General features: G+C 37.5%; 1 protein-coding gene across 2 annotated transcripts in view; it reads left to right on the top strand.

Moving 5' to 3' along the window:
* The first annotated feature begins 225 nt into the window (after positions 1 to 225).
* Positions 226 to 22603, top strand: part of BTAF1 (B-TFIID TATA-box binding protein associated factor 1) — an 85653-nt gene continuing 63275 nt past the window's right edge. Inside the window, exons 1-4 of one of the 2 annotated variants that reach the window (XM_061162176.1) lie at positions 226 to 531; positions 13590 to 13713; positions 18962 to 19076; positions 20789 to 20935. In XM_061162176.1, the coding sequence (XP_061018159.1) occupies positions 518 to 531; positions 13590 to 13713; positions 18962 to 19076; positions 20789 to 20935 (400 nt within the window). In that variant the 5' untranslated portion in view covers positions 226 to 517. Of the gene's footprint in view, positions 532 to 13589; positions 13714 to 18961; positions 19077 to 20788; positions 20936 to 21506; positions 21561 to 22603 lie in introns of those variants that run through there. The other variant, XM_061162177.1, reaches the window with a different exon arrangement.

The raw sequence follows: 22603 nt of genomic DNA on the forward strand, positions 1-22603 counted from the left end.
GGTTTTGAACTCTGAGAGTCTCGGCTAGATCGACCTTTTTCCTTCTGTAAAATTTAAGTCCTTGAAGACTAACGACCCCCCCGGAAGTGCACAAACAGCCCTTTTGGCAGCTCGTGCCGCCAGGCCGCAGCAGCTCGTACTCCTTCGGCTCAGCAGCAGAGCGGAGCACCTCGCGGTCAGCTGACGTCACTTCCGGCGCGCTGACGCTCAGTCCGGCGTGCCGACGCCTGCGTCAGCAAAGAGCGGGGCTGGGGGCACCCGGTTTGAAGTCGTGCGGGTCGGAGCACTGCCGCCTCCGCCGCTGTCTGAGACCCCCTGCTCCCCGGCCGCGGCGGGGAAGAGCTCGGATAGGCGGCAGGGCAGATGCCCTCGGGCCCGCGCCGGGACGTTCCGCGCCGCATCGGCCGCTCCCCTGTGCTCCGCGGCCTGGGCCTGCGCCGCTCAGCTCCCTGGAAACTAGCGCCTCGGCTGCGCGGCTCGTCGCTCGCGGGGAGCTCCGAACCTCCGGCGTCCGGCCATGGCGGTCTCCAGGTGGGTCTAATTCCTCCAGAGCGAACAGGAGGTTCCCATTGTCACTGGGCTCGGGCGCCTTCCTGCCTAGACTCCGCAGTTCTCCCCTCAGTCTGCGGGGTTTTGGACTGGGGTTACTCCACGTCAGTCAGTTCAGGAATGCCTTTTTCTTGCTGAATAGACCGTTTGGCACGTTAGAGCTAGTTTTTCTCTTTCCTCACCATGTTTCTCTTCTCTGGTTTCTCTTCCCTCTTTCAGTTCTAGGAGAATCTTTTCTCTTTCTTAGTATTCTAAGGCCGACCCCTAACCTCCATTTCACGGGAAAACTTGGTAGTAACTGACGAAGTCGGGGAGACTTTGAGTTAGTTATCTAAGTGACCTTCTACTTATGTTAAAATTTGTGTTTACGGCTTTAGGGATATGTTCTTTCCTGAATACTTTTTTCTTACATTACAGTATAGTTCTTCGTTTTGTTTGGCAGTACACACACAGTCGTCAGCTTTGTAATCTTTAGCAAATTATTTTATTAGTATCATCTTCTTTAACCAAGGCGTGAAAGTTGTATCACGAATCTTAAATTATTTTAAAGTGATGGCCCCTCGATAGGAAAGTATTGGAAACTATAGGGAGACCAGCAAGACATTTCTTTGTATAGGTAGCAGGAAAGTCTTCTTTTTCTCCAATATGAGAGACTGGGTGGGGAGTACATTTTGTCAGAGCCTTGACGTTAGTGGACATTTATATGCCTAAGTAGGGGATAGCCCCTCTGATAGCAGACAGAAGGGTTCACCACGTTTGTTAGAAATGGGTCCTTCTACCATATAGACCGAAAGGGAAAAATGGTGACAGTTCAGAAAACATAGTTTTTGTTCATTTTTCAGAGTTAATTGAGCAGATTCCTATTTTGCAAGCAAAAGGATAGCCCATACTTCACAGATTCCCTAGATAACTGATGAAAAACTGTGTGGGAGAAACCCAATAGAGTTGAGTGTGAGGGATTGCAAGGTACCTGCAGTAGGGGGCATCTAATTTTTATTTCATAGATTGATTCCATTCAGTGTGAGGAAATTCTTATCTTGTGATGTGTATTCTCTATAAAATAGAGAAAAAAATGAAAGTTTAAAGAGCACCTAATCTGCTTGACTAATGCAAATGTATTTACAGAAGTTTAGGGCACCTACATTTCTTAATGAATGAGTTTTCAAAGCAGCTGCTTTTTGTTCTTGACATTGGATTTCAAAAGGTGGTGCTTTTTTTTTCTGTAGATCTTTTTTATTTAGCTTGCCAAAATTCTGTTAAATTCTACTTTAAAGAGAAAACTTGTCATGGTTTTATAAAAGAACTAGTCCTGGGCTTATTTTGATAATATAATAGGTTCATGGAAAACACTTTTGAGACACTTTATGATTTGGGAATACTACCAGTCCTTGACTTTTTCATATGAGGATTCACTCTGAATAACAGAGTTTAATTTTAAACTGACCTCCTCCATGCACTGAGCACACGTTTATGAACTAAATTTCCTTTCTCTTCTTGGTGTGAAATACAGACTCACTTAGGGTTTCCTCGTGGCTCAGACAGTAAAGAATCCACTTACAATGCGGGAGACCTGGGTTTGATCCCTGGGTTGGGAGGACCCCCTGGAAGAGGGCATGGCAATGCACTCCAGTTTTCTTGTCTGCAGAATCCCCATGGATTAGAGGTGCCTGGCAGACTACAGTCCATGGGTCGCAAAGAGTCTGACATGAATAACCACATACACATACATACAGACTCATTTTAATATTTTATTGTAGAACAGGTTGAAAATGGTTGAAGAGATAAAAATCATTTTCGAGAATCAAATCTAAAATATTTTTTGCACTGTTTGTATCAGTGTGTGACTGAAAAATGGTAATGTTTTTATAACCTTTAAATATTTCCAATAGGAGGGAAATGTTAAGTTCAGATCGCCAGATCCAGAGATCCAGGAATAATATTTGACTTAGTCCTCCCTTCCTTTCCCCCAGTCTAGCCAGTCCCCAGATCCAATCTTGTCAGTTCTACCTTTCTAACCTTTCTCTGGCCAATCTTTTCTTTCCAGGCTATTTATCACAGTCCTACTCCATACCACCATCATCTCTAATCCAAGACACCTGTCACCGCAGCCATTCTGCTCTTCCTGCCTCCATTGGTGTCTCTTTCTAATTTATTCTTTGCTTCACTTATATTATTGTTTGCTAATGTTAATTTTAATGTAGCCTTCTTTTTTTTTTTCCTGTTAAAACCTTTTAGTTTTCTGTTGCCTTAGGATAAAGGACAAATTTTGTAACAAACACATCTTACCAGATCATTTGTGATCTGGTTCCTGCTTTACCTTTTTAAGCTTAATCTTGTCAAGTTGTTTGAGTCTGTCTCTTCTTAATTCTGAATCTTAGTTCTTTTTCACCTCCTAGTCTCTAGAACATTAATTCCTACCTTCTCCTCCTACCCCCAACCTTTAGTTTTTAGATCTAAACCCTAAGCCTATACATGTGTCGCTTTGTTTGGGAAGCCTTCTCTGGTATTACTTCATCTCAGCTGGTGAGATTTTGTCTTGCCAGTCATATTTATCATACTTTGTGATTGTTTAATTGTTCGCTTTCTTGCTTGAGTTAACATCAACTCTGTAAGAGAAGTGAATGTCTTTGCTCTTTCTTTCCCGAGTGCCTTTTCTCATAGGTGCTCAATATACTTTTTAAAAAATGGGTGATTGTTTTCTTGTTTAATTCCTGTCATGATTTTTCTGTAACTTTTGTAGAGTATTTCTGGTGTTTTTCAGTAAGTGCTTCTGAGTTTTACAAATTTCCCTAAGAGAGAAAAGCTTTCATTATAGGTTTGAATATTGACCAGAATTATAATTTAAAAAATGATAAATATCATCAGAACTAGTTTTATAAATTTATAGTCTAGTACAATTCTGTGATAGCATGGTCTTTTATAATGCAAATTGATATAATTTAATTCTGCATTTTGTGTAATCAAAATTTTTAGACCCCACTTAGTTTTTTTTTAATTATTATTTTTGGCTGCATTGGATCTGCGTTGCTGCAAGCAGCCTTTCTCTAGTTGTGGTGTGCAGGCTTTTAATTGCAGTGGCTTCTCTTGTTGCGGCCCACGTGCTTAGATGACTCCAAGGCATCTGGAATCTTCCCAGAACCAAGATGGAACTCCTGTCCTCAGTATTGGCAGTCAGATTCTTAACCACTGGACCACCAGGAAGTCCCACACTTAGCCTTTATAAAGGCTTAGTTTTAATGTAGTAGTTTGAATTATAAGAATGTAGCAATTGGTAAAATGTATGGTCAACTCTTGATCCCCTATGGGTGAGTTAAATCTTGCTACAACCCCCCCCCCAAAAAAAAAACCCCACAAATCTTTGTGACTCTAAAATTGCAAATACAATGATAGCATTTGAAGTTCTCCATAAAATGCAGTTAAATACTACTAAAAATGTGTGACTCCTTTAGACCCCTAGTAAGAGTATACACATGTGAGAGGACAATGTTGCCCTTAATAAGTGAATGCTGGAAAGTCAGCCACACTCACTAGCTACTTGACTTGCTCTTATAACGTCAACTAAGCAAAAAAACCCCAAATTAGTATATATTACAGGCTTTCAGTGTTGTTTGCAAGCAGTTTAAATAATAATTATTAAATCTTTGAATACTATGTTGTTTTGTAAGACTCTTTCCCTCTATCAATCTGTCACTAATTGGAGTTGAGCCACCAACAGTAAAGGTAATGTTAGAGGGATTGTTAAAAGTTTAGTTCATTACAGGTGGTGGGTGAATCTGTAACAATGTTGGATTGCATAGTTTAATACAGATTTTTTTAAAAGATTGTTTTTGATACCTTTGCCTGTTTATACCACAGTTGGTGGTTGTTATGCATCAATTAGCTATCATGAATTTAGTTTTTCCTTGATCATATAGAGAGAATGTAAAAATATAATTTAGAGAATTTTCCATCAATGATCTCTGCTATAAAGGTCATGTCTAAAATATGTAGACAGTAATTATGACTTGACTGTTTTAGAAGCTATACCTTAAGTCTGTGACACACATCTTTGCAGTTTAAAAATGATGCTGTGTTCAGAAAAGATTCTGAACATACCCTCTTATGGAAGAAACAAATTGTTACATGTGAGCAGAACTTTGCTCTGTTGTGTTAATTCTCTCTCAACACTGCTGATGCTTCAGAGAAACATTGTTTCAGTGACCTATTCTGCACAGTAAAGGGAAGTTTCTTGATGTGGGGGTCCTTGCTCTTGACAGGGAAAATCCTAATACATTTTCCTGTAGGAGAATACACCTGTAGGAGAGCACAAGTGTTTTTTGTTTGCTAGGCCTATTCCTCCATTATTACTAATTTCTATCCATTATAAGATTGACAGAAGACACTGTTGTAAATTGTAATATATTAAATATTTTGTACTTTAAAAATGGGGACCAAAAGCTGTGAAAGGTAGAGGAGGCATTATATAAGTGTATCCATTTTAATCCCTTTGATTAAATTCCTCCCTGTTTCTTTAATCTGTTTCTCAAAGTACTATACACCTAACAGAATTCACCATTTTAACCATTTTAAAATGTACACTTTGAAATAAAGTTTTAATCCACTACACATTTTTTTCCCCTGAAAAATCTAGATTTTTATGTTTAAGATAAAGTCATACAAGGGGCAGAGGTTAGGGGGAAAAAAGTGTCCTGAAGGAAATAGTGCACCTTGGCTGTCCTTTTCAGCACTCATTTAACAAGTATTTACAGAGTGCTTTCTGTGTTCCAGGTGCTGGAGATACCGCAGAGAATAAAAATGAATTTCCCATTCTCATGGAGTTCCTGTTCTCGGGGGGTGTGGGGAGAATATAAGTATCTGGCACACACCTGCCCTTGCATCTGGCTTTGGTGTTGTTTCACATCTTCATATTTGTTCTGCATTCTCTGTGGTATTTCAAATTAATCTACTTTCTTGTAGCATTAACATAGTTTCAAATAACCCACAGTGGGAACTTGAAGGCATACATTTTAAAACATCAGTCTAGGCAGTTTCTTAAAAGTCATTTCTTTTGACCATAACTTCCTTGCTTAATGATGTTATGTAGGACTAAGCACAGTGTTGATACCAGATATTTATGTTCTTATTCCCTAAGTAACACAGAAAAGAAAAGCCTCACATAGTAAATGTAAAAAATTCATGACAAAATGGACAAACTTGACTGATCATTCCCTTTTAGTTACAATTACAAAGTCATCTCTGACATACTCTGTCAGTTGACCTTGCATAATTTTTTTAGAGTAGTTAAATTTATTCTGAGAATACCGAGATTGGAAATAGATTGCGAAAGTTATATCTTAAACACTTTCTTTTTCCATCCTCAGATAGTGGAAATGCAATATATATTTGTTTATTGATGTTGAAGTAGTAGTCTAGGACATTTTTATAGTTTAGCATGCATATTATTCCTTTTTATATTCTTACTTTTTGAATTATGATAGCACAAACAGCTGAAGAGAAGTTAAATTACAGCCAGTTTTTTAAAACCACATTTTCTATTTTAATTTGAAGTAGCATTAATTTTCAATATTGTATTAGTTTCAAGGATACAACATAGCAATTCAATATTTTATATACTATATATCATTTAAAGTTATAATAAAATAATGGCTGTCTTTCCCTGTGCAGTACAATGCATCCTTGTTGCTTATTTGTTTTATATATAGTAGTTTGTGTCTCTTAATCTCACACACCTCTCTTCTCATTCCCCTCTTCCCTCTAGGCAGTCTTTAGAGCAGTTTTCTGAAATCACAGGTTCATAAAATAAACATGGATCATGTCTTTTATAGTTATTTCTCTGAATTAAAATCCAATTGAAAATGGGCCAGATTATCATCATCAGTAGATTCATAACCAGTTGTTGTTCAGTCACTCAGTCATGTCCGATTCTTTGTGACCCCATGGACTGCACCACGCCAGGCTTCCCTGTCCTTCACCATCTCCCTGAGCTTGCTCAAACTTATGTCCATTGCATCAGTGATGCCATCCAACCATCTCATCCTGTTTCATCCTCTTCTCCTCCTGCCTTCAATCTTTCTCAGCATCAGGGTGTTTTCTCGTGAATCGGCTCTTTGCATCAGGTGGCCAAAGTATTGGAGCTTCAGCTTCAACGTCAGTCCTTGCAGTGAATATTCAGGACTGATTTTCTTTAGGATTGACTGGTTTGGTCTTGCAGTCCAAGGGACTCTCAAGAGTCTTCTCCAACACTACAATTCAGAATTATCAATTCTTTGGTGCTCAGCCTTCTTTAGGGTCTAACTCTCACATCCATACATGACTACTGGAAAAACCATAGCTTTGACTATACAGACTTGTTGCAAAATGATGTCTCTGCTTTTTAATACACTGTCTAGGTTTGTCATAGATTTTCTTCCAAGGAGCAAGCATCTTTTAATTTCATGGCTGCAGTTGCCATCTGCAGTGATTTTGGAGCCCAAGAAAATAAAGTGTGTAACTGTTTCCATTGTTTCCCCATCTATTTGCCATGAAATGATGGGACCGGATGCCATGATTGTTGTTTTTTTAATGTAATCAGTGGATACTGTCAAATATAATTGCACCATGTTTTATTTATTCTACAGTCTTTGGTATCTTCTGTTCAGCTTGACATCTATTACCTCTTTCTCCTCCATATGTCTGTCCTTTGGAGAATGAAGAGTAGCATTTTTTACTATTAGCTGTTATGCAACATAAGCTTTAGCCAAAAGAAGTATTGTGATAAGTACTGTGTTCCCTCAATCAGCCCTTCTTTTAACTTTCTTTTTCTTTTGATCACCTGGCTTCCTTCAGACTTGTCCCTCATCAAGGGCCCCGTCTGCCCTCCAGCATAATGCTGGCTCTGTGTCATATCCTCTCTCCCTCTCCCCTGCCTGTTCATCACACCAGCCTTTCCCATTGTGTCCTGACCCTGTGCTCACCCGCTTGCCTCAGAGCTGGCTATCCTGGTGTAACAGGCCAGAATGCCCTCTTGTGAGATCCTGTCTGCTCATCCCTTTGTTGTTCCTCTTGTGTGGCATCTACTCTGTTATCCTGGAGAGAAGAATGAAAAACTCCAAAAGGGGCTTTGAGTCAGGAGCACCAAAGAAGCATCCTTGTGTCCCCATTCTTGTATTCAGGGAATCAGATCTCACTATCAAAAGGTGGGAGAGGTGAGAATAGGTCTGGAATTGGATGAGAGGATGAGCTGAAGTACCCTCAGGGCAGGTGACTGGTGAGGGAGCAGAGGTGGCGTGACATGGCATTGGGGTATCAGGCTTTGCAGAAAGCAGAGGCAGGAGGAACTGTGTGGTTGTGAGGCAAATTCAGCATTAAGTTAGAGGAGTAGAAGGTCTTTGGGCAGGACTGTTTCTGCAGAGGACTAAAGGAAAGTTGAGGAAGGGTAGAAATTATTGAAGGAATACAGTGCCTACCGCCCAGTCGTTTTCAGCTTGCTCTTTGCAGCAGCCATAACTGCCTTGATGTTCAGATTGCTAAAGTACTGCTGTACTCATCTTTTTACTTACTGAAACATTGCTTTAGCATCACTTCTGTTATTGTTATAACTTGTTTTTGTGTAGTATAGCTGTAACAGATTAAAGATATTTCTCAAAGGAAGCAAAAAAAAATATATAGTACTCTCTTTGTTTAAAAATGGTGCTTCAACCTATCCCCAAGAAACTTGAATTTTTCTTTATCTATAATTTTAATTACAACCAGGTACTCAACAAATATTTGAATTCTGTGCAAAGACACTTTGCACAGTATTGTGGGGGACAAAAAGAATCATTGAGGAAGGTGAAGCCTCATAAGCATAGGACAACATGTGACAGATTAATGTAAAGACACAAAAAATGTATAATGAATTCCAAAATGGTTATGCAAAATGAGAATCCCTGTGGATTTTAGAAGAGGATGTAATTATGTAGTAGTCCATGAGATGGTGTCAAGGAGGTAAAGAACTTGAACTGAATCTGAATGGGTGGGAGTGAGCTGAAGAACTGGACCAAGAGAAGACATTCCAAGTAGAAGAAACAGTGTTGACAAAATTGTGGAAATCAAAATGGCTCTTGTTTGGGAGATACTTTCTTGTTTTTGATTACTACCTGGTAGGTAAGAGTGAGCCATTGAAAGTTTTATAATAAGGTTTGATCACAGGGTGTTCTAGGAAGTAAACTTAGCAGTGAGATCTTATTAGTATGGAGTTTTGCTCATCAGGCAGTTGAAAGTTTGCATTTGAGCTCCCAGATGGGCTAGATTTGGGGATTATTTGTTCTGTGTTATAGTTGAAACAAATTACAGTTTCCTGCAGGAGAAACTGATGAGAGATGAACAGCCAAGGATTGAATTTGGGAGAATATTCTTATTAAGCATGTTAAGAATAGGGAAACCATGGAAAGAATTAAGAGATCAGAGAAGAACAGGGTAATAGAATGTTTTGAAAACTTAGGAAGGAAAGTATTTTAAGAATGGGGTACGTACTGAAATCAGATGTCACAGAAGAATCATGAAAATTGGATTTACAAAAAACAAAGCTATTGGTTTTAGAGCTTAGAATTTCATTGGTGACCTTCAGATGTGCTGTTTCAGTAGTAGAGAAAGATAGAAACTTGATTTATGGGGATTAAAATGTATGTGGTGAGAAGGTAAAAGAAGTGATTTTAAACACTTGTTCAAGATGCTTGGCAGCAAAAAGAGTGTTCTGGAAGACGGAGGTCAAGCGGTTTATCTTATTAAAGACGGAAGATTTATATTTATATTTAAAGACAGAAGAGAGTAGATTAATAAGGCAGTGATGTAAGATATTAGAGAAAGGATAGTTGAATGAGGGTAGAAGATGGTATGAAGAAAATGGTGAGACAGTATGCAAGTCTTAAAGAGAAATAACGACTGTCTTTTCATCTGTAATTGAAAGGATGAGGGTAAAGACCTTTGAAAGGTAATAAGTGAGGTGAGATAGTTTGTATTCTGATAACCTAGGGATCTACTCAGTCCATTCATTTTTAAGGAATAGGTAATGGCAATTGGGACTTGAGGAAAGTGGAAATGATTGGGGGAAACTTGGAAAACTCACTTTTAACTATTTATACATGGACTTACAAACAGGTTAGTATTGTCACTTCCTTAGAGTGTTCATTTTGCAGCCAGCTTTGCTTTTCATCACAAAAGCAGGAACTCCATCACTGAAAAGGAGTTATGAAGTATTGGGCTGGTTAAAAAGTTTGGGTTTTTCTGTAAGATGTTACAGAAAAACACAAACGAAAATTTTGGCCAATCCAATAGTTGAAATCTATCCAGAGGTGCAGTCTAAGGAACTCTGCATCAGATAAATCAAAGATATGACAAACATGGTATTTAAGGGGGAAAAAAAACTATAAGCAATTGCAGTGATGTGAAGCTATGAAATATGACTAAATCTAGTTTTACCCTATAAAAGAAGAGGTTAAATGAAGTTAAATGAGTTTCTTCTCTAAGCTTTCTAACGAGTGACAAAAGTAATACTTTTAAAGATCGCCTAACTTCCAGTCTAGTTGTTCTACCATTTTGTAACTTTTCCTCTAGGAAGGTCCTGGATTTATGTAAACTGTACACATACAGTTTATGTTATAAAGAATACATGCATCATATACAGATATAAGTCCATTGTTGTATAAATATGACCTAAGACATAATTTTTATAATAAAACATTTAATTTTTGATAATTTTGTTTTCCATAGAATATAGATTTAAAATGAATATTTATTTGCCTTGATAGAAAATTGTTCATAGATATTACATTTTCTTTTTGCAAATTTTTTCTCATTGAGCAGAGGCATTCAGAATTAGTCCTGGCAATAGGCATATATTTGTTGTGAAGTTTCAGAGACAGTTTCAGTAACTTTAACATCACAATCAGTTATAAAGATGAAAATACATCAAAGAGCATTCTTAGAGTTATGTATGGGATGTATGAGGGAGGTCATTTTAATGGGAAAAGGATTTGGGATCTGACTTAGTGTTAGAATTTTATGAAAACCACTGTCAGAAGATTTTTTTCCTCCCCTTTGTCCCATTATCTCTGAGTCATTCTTCACCAAATCCTGTAGCAAAGCCTGAAGAGTAAATGAATGAAGGCAAGTATTTAGGCAGCCTTGGATAGATAAGGAGAAATATTATGTCAAAAGGTAGGGTGTGTCTATGCACAGTGTTTTTTCGGAATTAATTTCTTTATAATCACTGTGTGCCATTCAGTATATAGGAAGCCAAAATTGTGTTGTATTACTCTCTTTTTCTTTATGTCACTGGCTTTAATTACCTCATATTTTGTTTAAAATATGTCCTTCTTATATGCCCTTAACTGTAAAATTTGAACCTTGCCTCTTAGTGTTTTGAGTCAGTTGAAAAGTTTTCATGATACCCTTAGCCTTCTTGAGTGAAAAAAGCCTATTTTAATTGCATATATGTGAAAGTTGCTCAGTCATGTCTGACTCTTTGTGACCCCATGGACTATACAACTCCATGGAATTCTCCAGGCCAAAATACTGGAGTGGGTAGCCTTTCCCTTCTCCAGGGGATCTTCCCAACCCAGGGATCGAACTCAGGTCTTGTGCACTGCAGGCAGATTCTTTACCAGCTGAGCCCCAAGGGAAGCCCAGTTGTATATATATGTGTATGTGTGTGTGTATTTTTTTTTTTTTTTTTACTAGTTACAATGATTTTGTGTTTATTAGTAACTGGCTAGTTTGATAAATACTGCCCCCTCCAAAGGGCTTCCCGTGTGGCTCAGTGGTAGAGAATCTGCCTGCCAATGTAGGAAAAGATGTGAGTTCAATACCTGGGTTGGGAAGATCCCCTGGAGAAGGAAAAGACCACTCCAGAATTCTTGCTGGGAAATCCCATGGACTGAGGAACCCAGCAGGTCTATGGTCCATAGGGTTATAAAAGAGTCAGACTCAATGACTAAACAGCAGCAACCCCCTCCAAAAGAAGAAAAGACCCTGCTTATTTCATGTGACCCCTTATAGCTTTATATTTTGTTATAAAGGAATTTTAGAGCTTTGCTTTCTAATTTTTTAGTTCTTTGTAAAAGAAAAATAATCCCAGAGGTAAAAGATGAGCCTGTTTGCAGTTTCTTAATACTTAATAATCATGCTTAGCTTTGGGACCTTGGTGGTTTTCTCTTCCTCATTAGATGAGATTTAAAGGTTTGTTCTCGAAATCTCCCCTCATATAGGATTGGGGCACAATTAATATCGCCTTGCCCCTTTTCATCCTTCATCTTGGATAAATACCCGTTTATTCTGTATATGAGACTGCCTTCCTTTCTTTACCTGTGGTATCCATTTGCCTCATTGAACCTGATTAATACTGTGGTGGAAGGGCTAGACCTATATGACACATGGACAGCTGATAGTAGTTACTGGTTTCTTTCTCTTTTTCAAATCTTAGGATTTTCCTGTATCCCAGAAACAAAGTAACACAGTTTTCCATTTCCCCCCACTTATTCCAGGTGTAAGACATTGTGATTTTATTCCAAACTACCTATTGGATACGTGTCAGAACTTGGATTTGAATCGTGGTGCTGTGGCTCTGGCCCATATGGTGTTTGTCTTTTACAAACTGTTTCCTCAGAGATCTTATTGCCATTCTGTCACTTCTATACAAATGACTTGTGTATCTATATACCTTTCGTCTCAACTTTCTTCTGAACATCAGATCTCTGTTCCAGCTGTTCTTTTTGCTTTCCCCTTGCTTTCCTGATCCTGCCACTAATAAACTTGTCATCTTTCCTCAGAAATGTTTCTTCCACTAGTTCTTCCCATTTCTTTAATGACATCTTCATTTCTAAGATTCAGAGTCTCAGAATCCTTTCATTTCCTTGACATTACCATGGTAATTCTGCATCCTTTTCCCCAACTTCTCTCTAGTCTTGTAACCATGATTGTAGTTCAGGTCTAAAAGTTCTCATAAAAGTTTCCTTTTTACTTCTTGCTCCACCCTGCTGCAAGACTAACCTTCCTGAAGCATAGCTCCAGTTCCATGACTTTCTTTTTTAAAAAATAATTTTATTTATTTGTTTTTGGCTGTGATGGGTCTTCCTTTCTGAGTGGGCTCTTCTCTAGATGCAGTGAGCGGGGGCTCCTCTCTAGTTCCGGTGCGCAGGCTTCTTGCTGTGGTGCATGGGCTTCTCGTTGTGGTGATTTCTTTTGTTGTGGAACTGGGGCTCTAGGATGCAAGGGCTTCAGTAGTTGGAGCATGTGGACTCAGTAGTTGTAACTCCCCGGCACTAGAGCACAGGCTCAATAGTTGTGGCTCATGGGCTTAGTTTGTCTTTGGCATGTGGGTCTTCCCAGATCAGGGATGGAACCCGTGTCTCCTGCATTGGCAGGAAGGTTCTTTACCACTGAGTCACCAGGGAAGGCCCCATGTCTTTCCTGATCAGTCTCTTTCATGGCTGGGCTATAATTCAAGGGTCTCCACAATTGGTCTCTAGCTGCTTTTGTAGCTACATCTTCTACTATTCTCTTAAGTGTACCCTGAATCACAACCAGACTGTGTTATTCACTTCTCTAAATATAGCCTCCTTTGTCTTACTGCTGTTCTCTTCTTATTCCCTCTTCCAGATGTTTCTCCCCCTTTTCCCTTTTACCGCCTCATTTTCACCAGTATTGAATTTTTTTTGCTACCATTAAGGTCCAATTCATACACCATTTCTTTTAGAAAGCCCTTTTAGTATTATACAGTTGGGGATATAGTATTTATTGCCTACATCCCAGCTCCTTAAAGCACTTTTTCCTTTTCTGACATGTGCTTATTGGACGTGTATATGCATGTACAATTCCTGTGTTATACCCTATATTCTAATTATTTGTTTACTTGCCTTTCCCACTCACTCCGCCTCCATAGCAAGTTCCTTAGGAGTAGATTAGTTTATCTCCTACAACTCAGCCATAACTCTCTCTTCATAGATGCTGAATATGTACATTTATTGACTCAAACATATATGAGGACACATTTCAGAATAACCATTATATTTTTGTTATTTTAGGCTTGACCGTCTTTTTATCTTGCTGGACACTGGCACTACTCCAGTTACAAGGAAAGCTGCTGCACAGCAACTTGGAGAAGTGGTGAAGCTTCATCCCCACGAGCTGAATAATCTGTTATCTAAAGTAAGGACTCTTCTTTCTCTTTTAGTATAATACAGTTGTAGAAATTTATCCATGGGTAAAAACATAAAAGGAGAGAAGGAAGTTGTCTTATTAGTGACAGTTTGTGGTCTTCAAATTCATTAAATAAGTCCAGTATTTTCCCAGATATTTAAAATTTTTTACTATTTTTTTGTCATAAGGTTTAAAGTACTTTGTTTTTTATGTCAAGTTTTATTGTCGAAGGGTTTTGACAATAAAGAACCTTTGGCCTGTGGAACAAATTTGAATCTGATTCAGTGTCGTAATGAACTAGGTTGTTAATCTAGTTTGTTAGTGGTCTAACTTGTTCTTAGCAGCTAATAATTATATCAGTTGACAGTCTTCAAATGGATGAGTACTCATGGGTAATGGTGGAAATATATGAGAAGCTTGTTGTCATTACATTCTTAGTTATTAGCTCTTTGAAAGTGGAGGCTTTCTCCTTTGGTGGATAAATGTTTTCATAATCCTAGCCCATGTTCTTTCCCTAAGCAGTTGCTTTATTTTTACTGATTTCTGTGGTCTTGTAGAAGTGTGACTGTATGATGTGCTCTGCTCAGTCATATCCAACTCTTTGTGACCCCATGGACTGCAGCCCACTAGGCTCCTCTGTCTGTGGAATTTTCCAGGCAAGAATATTGGAGCAGGTTACCATTTCCTACTCCAGGGGCTCTTCCCAACCCAGGGATAGTAAGCAGCAAATTCCATGTATTTAATTCTCTGGCATGCAAAATAAAAACAGGAGTGCTTGGTATGTGTGTTTAGTGGGAGTGGGGACAGTGGAGAGCCGATGGGATGGGAAGCAATATGATAACCCAAATATTGGAATACCCAAGATATCTCTATTCCCACCCGTCTTACCTCCTCCTCTAGTTCTGATTTGTCCCTCCCTGGTTCCTCTGAGTAGGAGTTCTAAGTCCTTGTCATCCTACACAAATCTGCCCTCTATTGTTCCTGTCATTGGGGCAAACAGCAGCTCTCTCTCCAACACACTCCTCACTTAGATACTATCAGAACTTTCTAACCAAGATGTAAATGGAGAAATAGTGATTTGACATCTCCAGGTTCCATGTTCTCAGAATGAAGAAAGATGCACATTTGACAATACTATACTCGTGTGTTAGATGTGGGGATAGAGAGGCATACCCGTTTCTTCTCATCCCAAGGGAAGAGATGGAGGACTGAATGAACTGAGACTGTAAACAATGAATAAGACTAACCTCTGCCGAACTGAGAAAAAGTTTCCAGCCTTCCAAGTGAGTTCTATCCTTCTTAACTCAGACCTCACCATTTGACTGCCATCAGCTAATTTTAAAAGAAGCAAAGTTTGTTTTTAGCACTTTCTCATCTCCTATTCCCCTCTCTGCCCGCAGTGTTTTCCTATTGCCTTCGGTTTTATTTTTGTGAAAAATAGCTTTATTGAATAGATTTTATATACCATGTAATTCATCCAGATAAAGTGTACAATTCAGTGATTTTTAGTAAATCCACAGATACATGCAACTATCACCACGATCTAATTTTAAAACATTTTGTGTGCTAAGTCACTTCAGTCGTGTCCTCCTCTTGGCAACCCTATGTTGCCCACCTGTAGCCAACCCAACTGTAGCCCACCAGGGTGCTCTTTCCATGGGATTCTCCAGGCAAAAATACTGGAGTGGGTTACCATACCCTCCTCCAGGGGATCTTCCCTACCCAGGGACCAAACCCGTGGCTCCTGCTTTACAGGCAGATTCTTAACCACTGAGCCATTGGGGAAGCCCTGAAACATTTTTGTCTCCCTCAAAAGAAACCTCATGCCAATCACTCTCTATCACTCTCCCTTCCATATCCAGTCCTAGGCAGCCACTAATCCACTCTGTTTATAGACTTGCTTGTTTTGAACATTTTATATTAAATATGTGGTATTTTGTGATTGTTTTTTCACTTAAATGTTATTTTCAAGGTTCTTTCATATTGTGTGTGCTAAGTCACTTCAGTCATGTGCAGCTCTTTGCGACCCAGTGGACTGTAGCCTGCCAGGCTCCTGTCCATGGGGTTCTCCAGGCAAGAATACTGGAGTGAGTTACCATGCCCTCCTCCAGGGGACATCTACCCAACCCAGGGATCAAAACCCATGTCTCTTTGTGTCTCCTGCATTAGCAGGCAAGTTCTTTACCAATAGTGCCACCTGGGAAGCCTTCTTTCATATTTTTGCATATTTCATTTTTCATTCTTTTTTATTGCCAAATGTCATTCTTTGTATGGATAGGGATAATGTTGGATATACCACATTTTACTTATTTCTTTATCAGTTGATGGACATTTTAGTTGTTTCCACTTTTTGGCCTGTTATAAATAATGCTGCTATGAAAATTTGTGTGCAAGTTTTTGTATGGATGTATGTTTTCATACATGGGTGTATACTAGAGAGTAGAATTGCTGGGTCATATGGTTACTGTGTTTAACTTTATGAGGAACTGCCAGACCACAGCCAGGAACTGGCTCCACCATATTACATTCCCAACAGCATGTATGAGAGGTCTGATTTCTTCATATCCTTGCCAACACTTCTATTTTTTTAATTTTGTTCATGTATTTTTGGCTGTGCTGGGTCTTTGTTGCTGCATGTGGGCTTTCTCTAATTGCAGCAAGCAGGGACCACTCTCTAGTTGTGGTGTGTGGGCTTCTCATTGTAGTGGCTTCTCTTGTTGCAGAGCACAGGCTCCAGAGTACGAAGGCTTCCATAGTTGCAGCTCGCAGGCTCTAGAACGCAGACTCAGTAGTCGTGGCTCAACAAGCTTAGTTGCTCCACGGCATGGGGAGTCATCCTGGACCAGGGATCAAACTTGTGTCTCCTGCATTGGCAGGCAAATTATTAACCACTGTACTACCAGGGAAGTCTCCAGCACATAACTGTTAACTGATTGTTTATATTCATACCAGTGTGTATGAAGTGATACTATAGTTTTGATTTGCATTTTCATATGACTAATGATTTGAATGTCTTTTCATTTATTTATTGACCATTTCTGTATCTTCTTCGGGAACCTGTCTATTCATATCCTTTGACCATTTTTAAGTGGCATATTTGTTCTTTTATTGATGAGATGTAAGATTCTTTATACATTTTAGATGCAAGCCCCTTATCAGATATGGGGTTTGCAAATGCATTCTGCTAGTCTTGAGGTTGTCTTCACTTTCTTAATGGTATCCTTTGAAGCACAAAAGTTATTAGTTACAATGAAGTTGACTTTATCTTTTTTAAACACATGACTTGTGTGCTCTTGAGATCATATCTAAGAAACCTTTGCCTTATCCAAGGTTACACAGGTTTATCCCCATGTTTTCTTCTAACAGTTTTATAGTTTTAGGTCTTATTTTTAGGCTCTGGTGTATTTTGAGTTAGTTTTGTGTCTGGTGTGAAGTAGGGATTTTATTTTTTTTTATTTTTTAAATAATTTTATTTTTGGCTGTGCTGGGGTCTTCATTGCTGCACGGGCTTTTTTCTGGTTGCAGTGATTGGGGGTTACTCTTTATTGCGGTGCACAGGCTTCCCATTGCGGTGGCTTCCCTTGTGGAGTGCGGACCCTAGGCACTCGGGCTCAGTGTTTGTGCTCCCTGGCTCTTGGGCACAGACTCAACAGTTGCGGCATGCAGGCTTGGTTGCTCTGAGGCATGTGGGGTCTTCCTGGATCAGGGGTCAAACCTGTCTCATGCGTTGGCAGGCAGATTCTTTACTATTGAGCCACCAGAGAAACCATGAAGTAGGGGTTTTAAGTCATTATTTTGTTGCTGTAGCACTATTTGTTGAAAAGATCCGTTTTTCCCCATTGAATTGTCTTGACACTGTTGTTGAAAATTGGTTGACCATAGACACATAGTATTATTTTTTAACTAAATTCTTTTCCATTGATCTGTGTATCTGTCCTGCCATTGCCACACTGTCTTGATTATTGTTGCTTTGTAGTAAGTTGCTTTGATTTTGAAATCAAAAAGTGTGAATCTGCCAACTTTATTATTCTTTTTCAAGATTGTTTTGGTGATTCTGTGCATCTTAAATTTACATATAAATTTTAAGATCAACTTGTCTATTTCTGCAAAAAAAAATAATAAAGCTGGGATTTTGATAGAAATTTTGTTGAATCCACATTCAGTTTAGAGAGTGAAAGTGAAAGTGAAGTCGCTCAGTCGTGTCCGACTCTTTGCGACCTGGTGGAGTATAGCCCACTAGGCTCCTCTGTCCATGGAATTCTCCAGGCAAGAATACTGGAGTGGGTTGCCATTTCCTTCTCCAGGGGATCTTCCCGACCTAGGTATCAAACCCGAGTCTCCCACATTGCAGGCAGATGCTTTAACCTCTGAGCCACCAGGGAAGCCCAGTTTAGAGGGTATTACTATGCTAATAATACTGAGTCTTCTAATCCCTGAACATGAGGTGTCGTTTATTTGGGTCTTCTTTAATTTCTTTCAATAGTATTTTGAATTTTTTTTTATAGTCTTCAGTATACAAGTCTTGCACTTTTTTGCTTAAATTTATTCTTAAGTATTTTATACTTTTTGATACTATTATAAATGAGATCATTTTCTTAATTTCATTTTCAGATTGTTGAAAGTGTAAAAAAATACAGTTGATTTTTGTACACTGTATTGGTCTTATATCTTGCTCTCTTGCTGTACTTACTTTTCTAATGGTTTTATAACTCTTGCATTGAGTAATGGGACTTAGTGACTAATATGCACTTTGCTTTTTAGTATGTTAAAAACTTATTTTTTAAATGCACTTAAGCAGTCTTTTATTACATTTCCTGTTTCCTTTTTTAAAAAGTTAATAACTGTATTTATTTTTGGCTATGTCTGGTCTTGCTTGTGGCATTTGGGATCTTTCTTCTCTCTAGTTGTGGCACAGGGACTTAGCAGTTTCGGCTTGAGGGTTTAGTTGCCACATGGCATGTGGGATCTTAGTTCCCCAACCAGGGATTGAACCTGTATCCCCCTACATTGGAAGGCGGATTCTTAACCACTGGATCACAAGGGAAGTCCCCTCCCCATTTCCTTTTTTTAAAGTGTAGTGATATTTCTTGTGACTGATAGAAAGTCTTATCAATGATTTTAATAATTGCAAAGTGTTTTGTATAAACTTGAGAGCTGCTAAATTAGAAATTAATAAGTATATTTGTGTTCTTCTCTTTTGACTATTTGAACAAACAATATTTTTTGGTGTGTAACTTTTATTTTACAATTTTTTAAGGTGTTGATATATTTAAGGAGTACAAATTGGGATACTCGGATTGCAGCAGGACAAGCAGTTGAAGCTATAGTGAAAAATGTACCTGAATGGAATCCCGTGCCAAGAACCAAACAAGGTGCTTTTAAGAGGAAAAAGTAGTTTGTAGTAAAAACTATACATTTTATGTTTTAGTAATTCCACTTTTAAAGGCTTAATTTTCTTACTTTTAGGTGCAGTCTTGTCAGGAAATAAAATTGAACAAGGTGTTTTTTCACCATGTTTTAAAAATTGTACTAGACAATCTCTTCTCATATATATTTTAAATTATTCTACAATATGGTTGATTTGCAGAGATTATTACTTCCCTCAAGGATTTATGCCCTAAAAAATAAAATCAATTAAGTATAAATATTTTATGCTTAAAACAGTCAAATTTTTCCTGTTGCTGTGAGAATAGGGTAGTTGTTTACTAAATTTAAATAAGCACAATTATGTGTGGACATTTGGAGAGGTCAGTCTTTTAGTCCTTTTATGCCTTTTAGATGTCTTTTAGTGGAAATTACTTGTTTTCTGACTGCCTGTTATATATGACACTTGAAATGAATGTATGCTTTTACAAATTTATAAAGTTACACATTTTAATTAAGTGAGAATTTAATATGGTGTAACTGCATTTCATTTTCAAGTCAGTTTTAGTAATATGAGTTTTATCCTGTCTTATCTAAAATTTTTACTTTAATTTGCTGCACCTATTATTTTGAGAAATTATGTTAGTTTGTCTTCTCTCATCGAAAGAAATACATAACCAGAAGAAGTTACAAATTGTTTTAGAAAAGAGCCATTTCCTTTCCAACTTATTACCCCTGCTTATTTTGGTATGTAGAGATACTAGGACTTAAATTCTTTTCAAAAAAAACTTTTTTTTTCCCCTTCAGCACAACCTTGTTAATGAAATCTTAGTTCCCCCACCAGGAATTGAACCCAAGCCCATTGCATTGACTACATGGAGTCTTAACCGCTGGACTGCCAGAGAATTCCATCCCCCCAAAAAGCTTTAAATTAGTTACACTAGCATTAAAATATATAGTATCATTAGTATCACATATATAGTATTAAATATATTGTCATCATTAGAAAACATTAAGAAATTCATAGCAGTTCCCTTTCAGTTTAGCAATTATACTTTAGTTTGTAGAGAATTATACGCAAATGGCCAGCTAAACAAACTGTTGTCAGTGAACAATTTATAGTATATATAAAATTTTACAGTGGCATAACCTTTTTGGGAGGAATATAGAACATTTCATAAGTAGTTTTAGGCCCCAGATAGATATTTAATTTTAACAGTTTGCCAGGAGATTATAATTTGCTTATATTAAGAGAAATGAGTTCTATTGATTGAGTAGTTCCTTTATGTCCTAGATATTCCTAGGTATAGGGAGTGATGATGCTCATTAGTGTTATTTATGAAAATTTATATGAATATGTTTATCTTTCAGTTTATCACTGTAATAAATTACCTTGGTATCTTTCAGCTGTTTAACAGATAACATGATTTTTAATATATATATTTCAACATGGGGATATATTTCTTCATGTAATATTGTGTTTGTATAGTCAAAAAGTAACATACCCACTAACATTCTGATAGTTGTAGAAAGGGAGCCGTCTGCTAAATAGTTTTTTCATAAATAAGAACTGATCATAAATAAATCCACAATAGCTTTTCTACTTCCTCTACATTTTACTTTTCTTAAAATACTACCCACCCACCTGAAGTAATGCTGTTTTCTTTCATTCTGCACTTTGGCTGTATAATCAAATTGAATGTTTTTAAACCTCATCTAGAAACTACTTCAGAAAGTGCTATGGAAGACTCATCTACTACAGATCGATTGAATTTTGACAGATTTGATATATGTAGATTGTTACAACATGGGGCATCACTTTTGGGATCTGCTGGTGCAGAATTTGAAGTACAAGATGAAAAATCAGGTATGTAGTAGTCCTGTAGAAAAAAAGTCTGAAATGTGTGTTCAAATCAGTTTGTTACTTGGTGTGCTATGTTATCAGTCATACAAAACCTAACAGATGCCACGAAATGTGATTCATGGAAGTTTGCAGTTTAAGATGTGGGGCATAGGGAAGGTGACCAGGAGCACTTGTCTAAAACAAATAGGAATATTTTTCATCCCCTAATTGAATATGTGTGCTATATATATATATACACACATATATATATGCATCATTAATAGATATTAGTATGTCAGCATACATATTAATATTTTAGTATTTCAGTATAGAAACTGCAAAGTGGTACCCAGGAGCTTTAGTTGAGTAGATTTTAAAATCCAGGATTAGCACAAATTGTGGTAATGTTTTCAGAATTCTTGAAATTTAAGAGACTATGACAGTTCTTTTTATAATATGTTTTAAATATTTAAGTAATTGGATCTACTGATGCTAATAACCAAAGCAAAAATGAAAAATAAGTCTTAGATAGGTAATTTTCCCATTATCTTTAAACTTACAGAATCCATCTGGATATAAAATAAATGTTTTGGCCATTCAAGATTGATGCCTTGAGTGGAAAAAACCTTGATGTTTTTAATGGATTTCTGTAAGTAAATAAATTGCTTTTTTGACTTAAACCAAAACAGAACAGTGTTTTGTTGCTAATTAATCATTAGTCAAAGCATATCTATCTAGCTAGGTTAATGAAATGATCTTCAGTTTGTTCATCTTAAAAAAAAAAAAAGATACTCATTTCCTCTTTCCTAATATGCTTTCTATTGAAAAATCTAGTGTAGTTATTTATGGAGAGAATAAAGAGGAGAATTTGCTTAAGTTCCAGAAAAGCATAGTTTTTTTAAATAAGGGAAGTAGAAGTCTTCAGAAACTTTACAATTTGAAAAAAATTATCTCTAAGTTTACTAATTAGTTTACTAGTCTTAGTAATGTTCCCATAAACATCATGAGAGATTATTGACCCTCATCTAGGGAAAAAAGTTAGTGTGACTTTTGTCACTAAAAAAGAAAGTGTACTTGGCTCATGTCTTAAAGATTCTGATTTACTACATCTGTGGAGAGTTCTGAGAAATTGTATATTAAAAGAAAAAACTCCACAGATGACTGATATGTAAGCAGGATTGGGAACCCCAATTTTTTTAGAATTCAGTTTTTTCCCCCCTAGAACTCAGTTTTTAATGCTGATAAGTCATAGCATGCTGAAGAGTGCTCATTAAAACCCTCTAATTAGGTTTTCTTTAAATGTCTGTTCATCTGTGTTGATCTCTACATATTTATAAATGACACGTACATGATTGGCATAGGTGCCAGTTTATTTCCTTTGCAGTTGTGTTGGTTATTTTCCCCAATAGAACTTTCCCTGAAATGAGAGGACTGATTTGGAGCTTTGTGAGTGTACTGAATTTATGATCCAGAAGTTTTCATGTTGGATGCCTAGTGTTTTTCCCTCTGGGGAGAGCAGCCTTAATTTTTGTTTTTTGTTTTTTCACTATAGCTATGGAGAGGTATAATTCACATACCACATAAATCACCCATTTTAAAAGTGTACAATTCAGTGAGTTTTAGTATATTTACAGTTTTGTGTAATTTTAGAACATTGTCCCTACTTCGGGAAGAAACTCCATATCCATATCT

Source organism: Dama dama, chromosome 15, assembly GCF_033118175.1.
Source record: "Dama dama isolate Ldn47 chromosome 15, ASM3311817v1, whole genome shotgun sequence".
Classification (NCBI taxonomy): domain Eukaryota; kingdom Metazoa; phylum Chordata; class Mammalia; order Artiodactyla; family Cervidae; genus Dama; species Dama dama.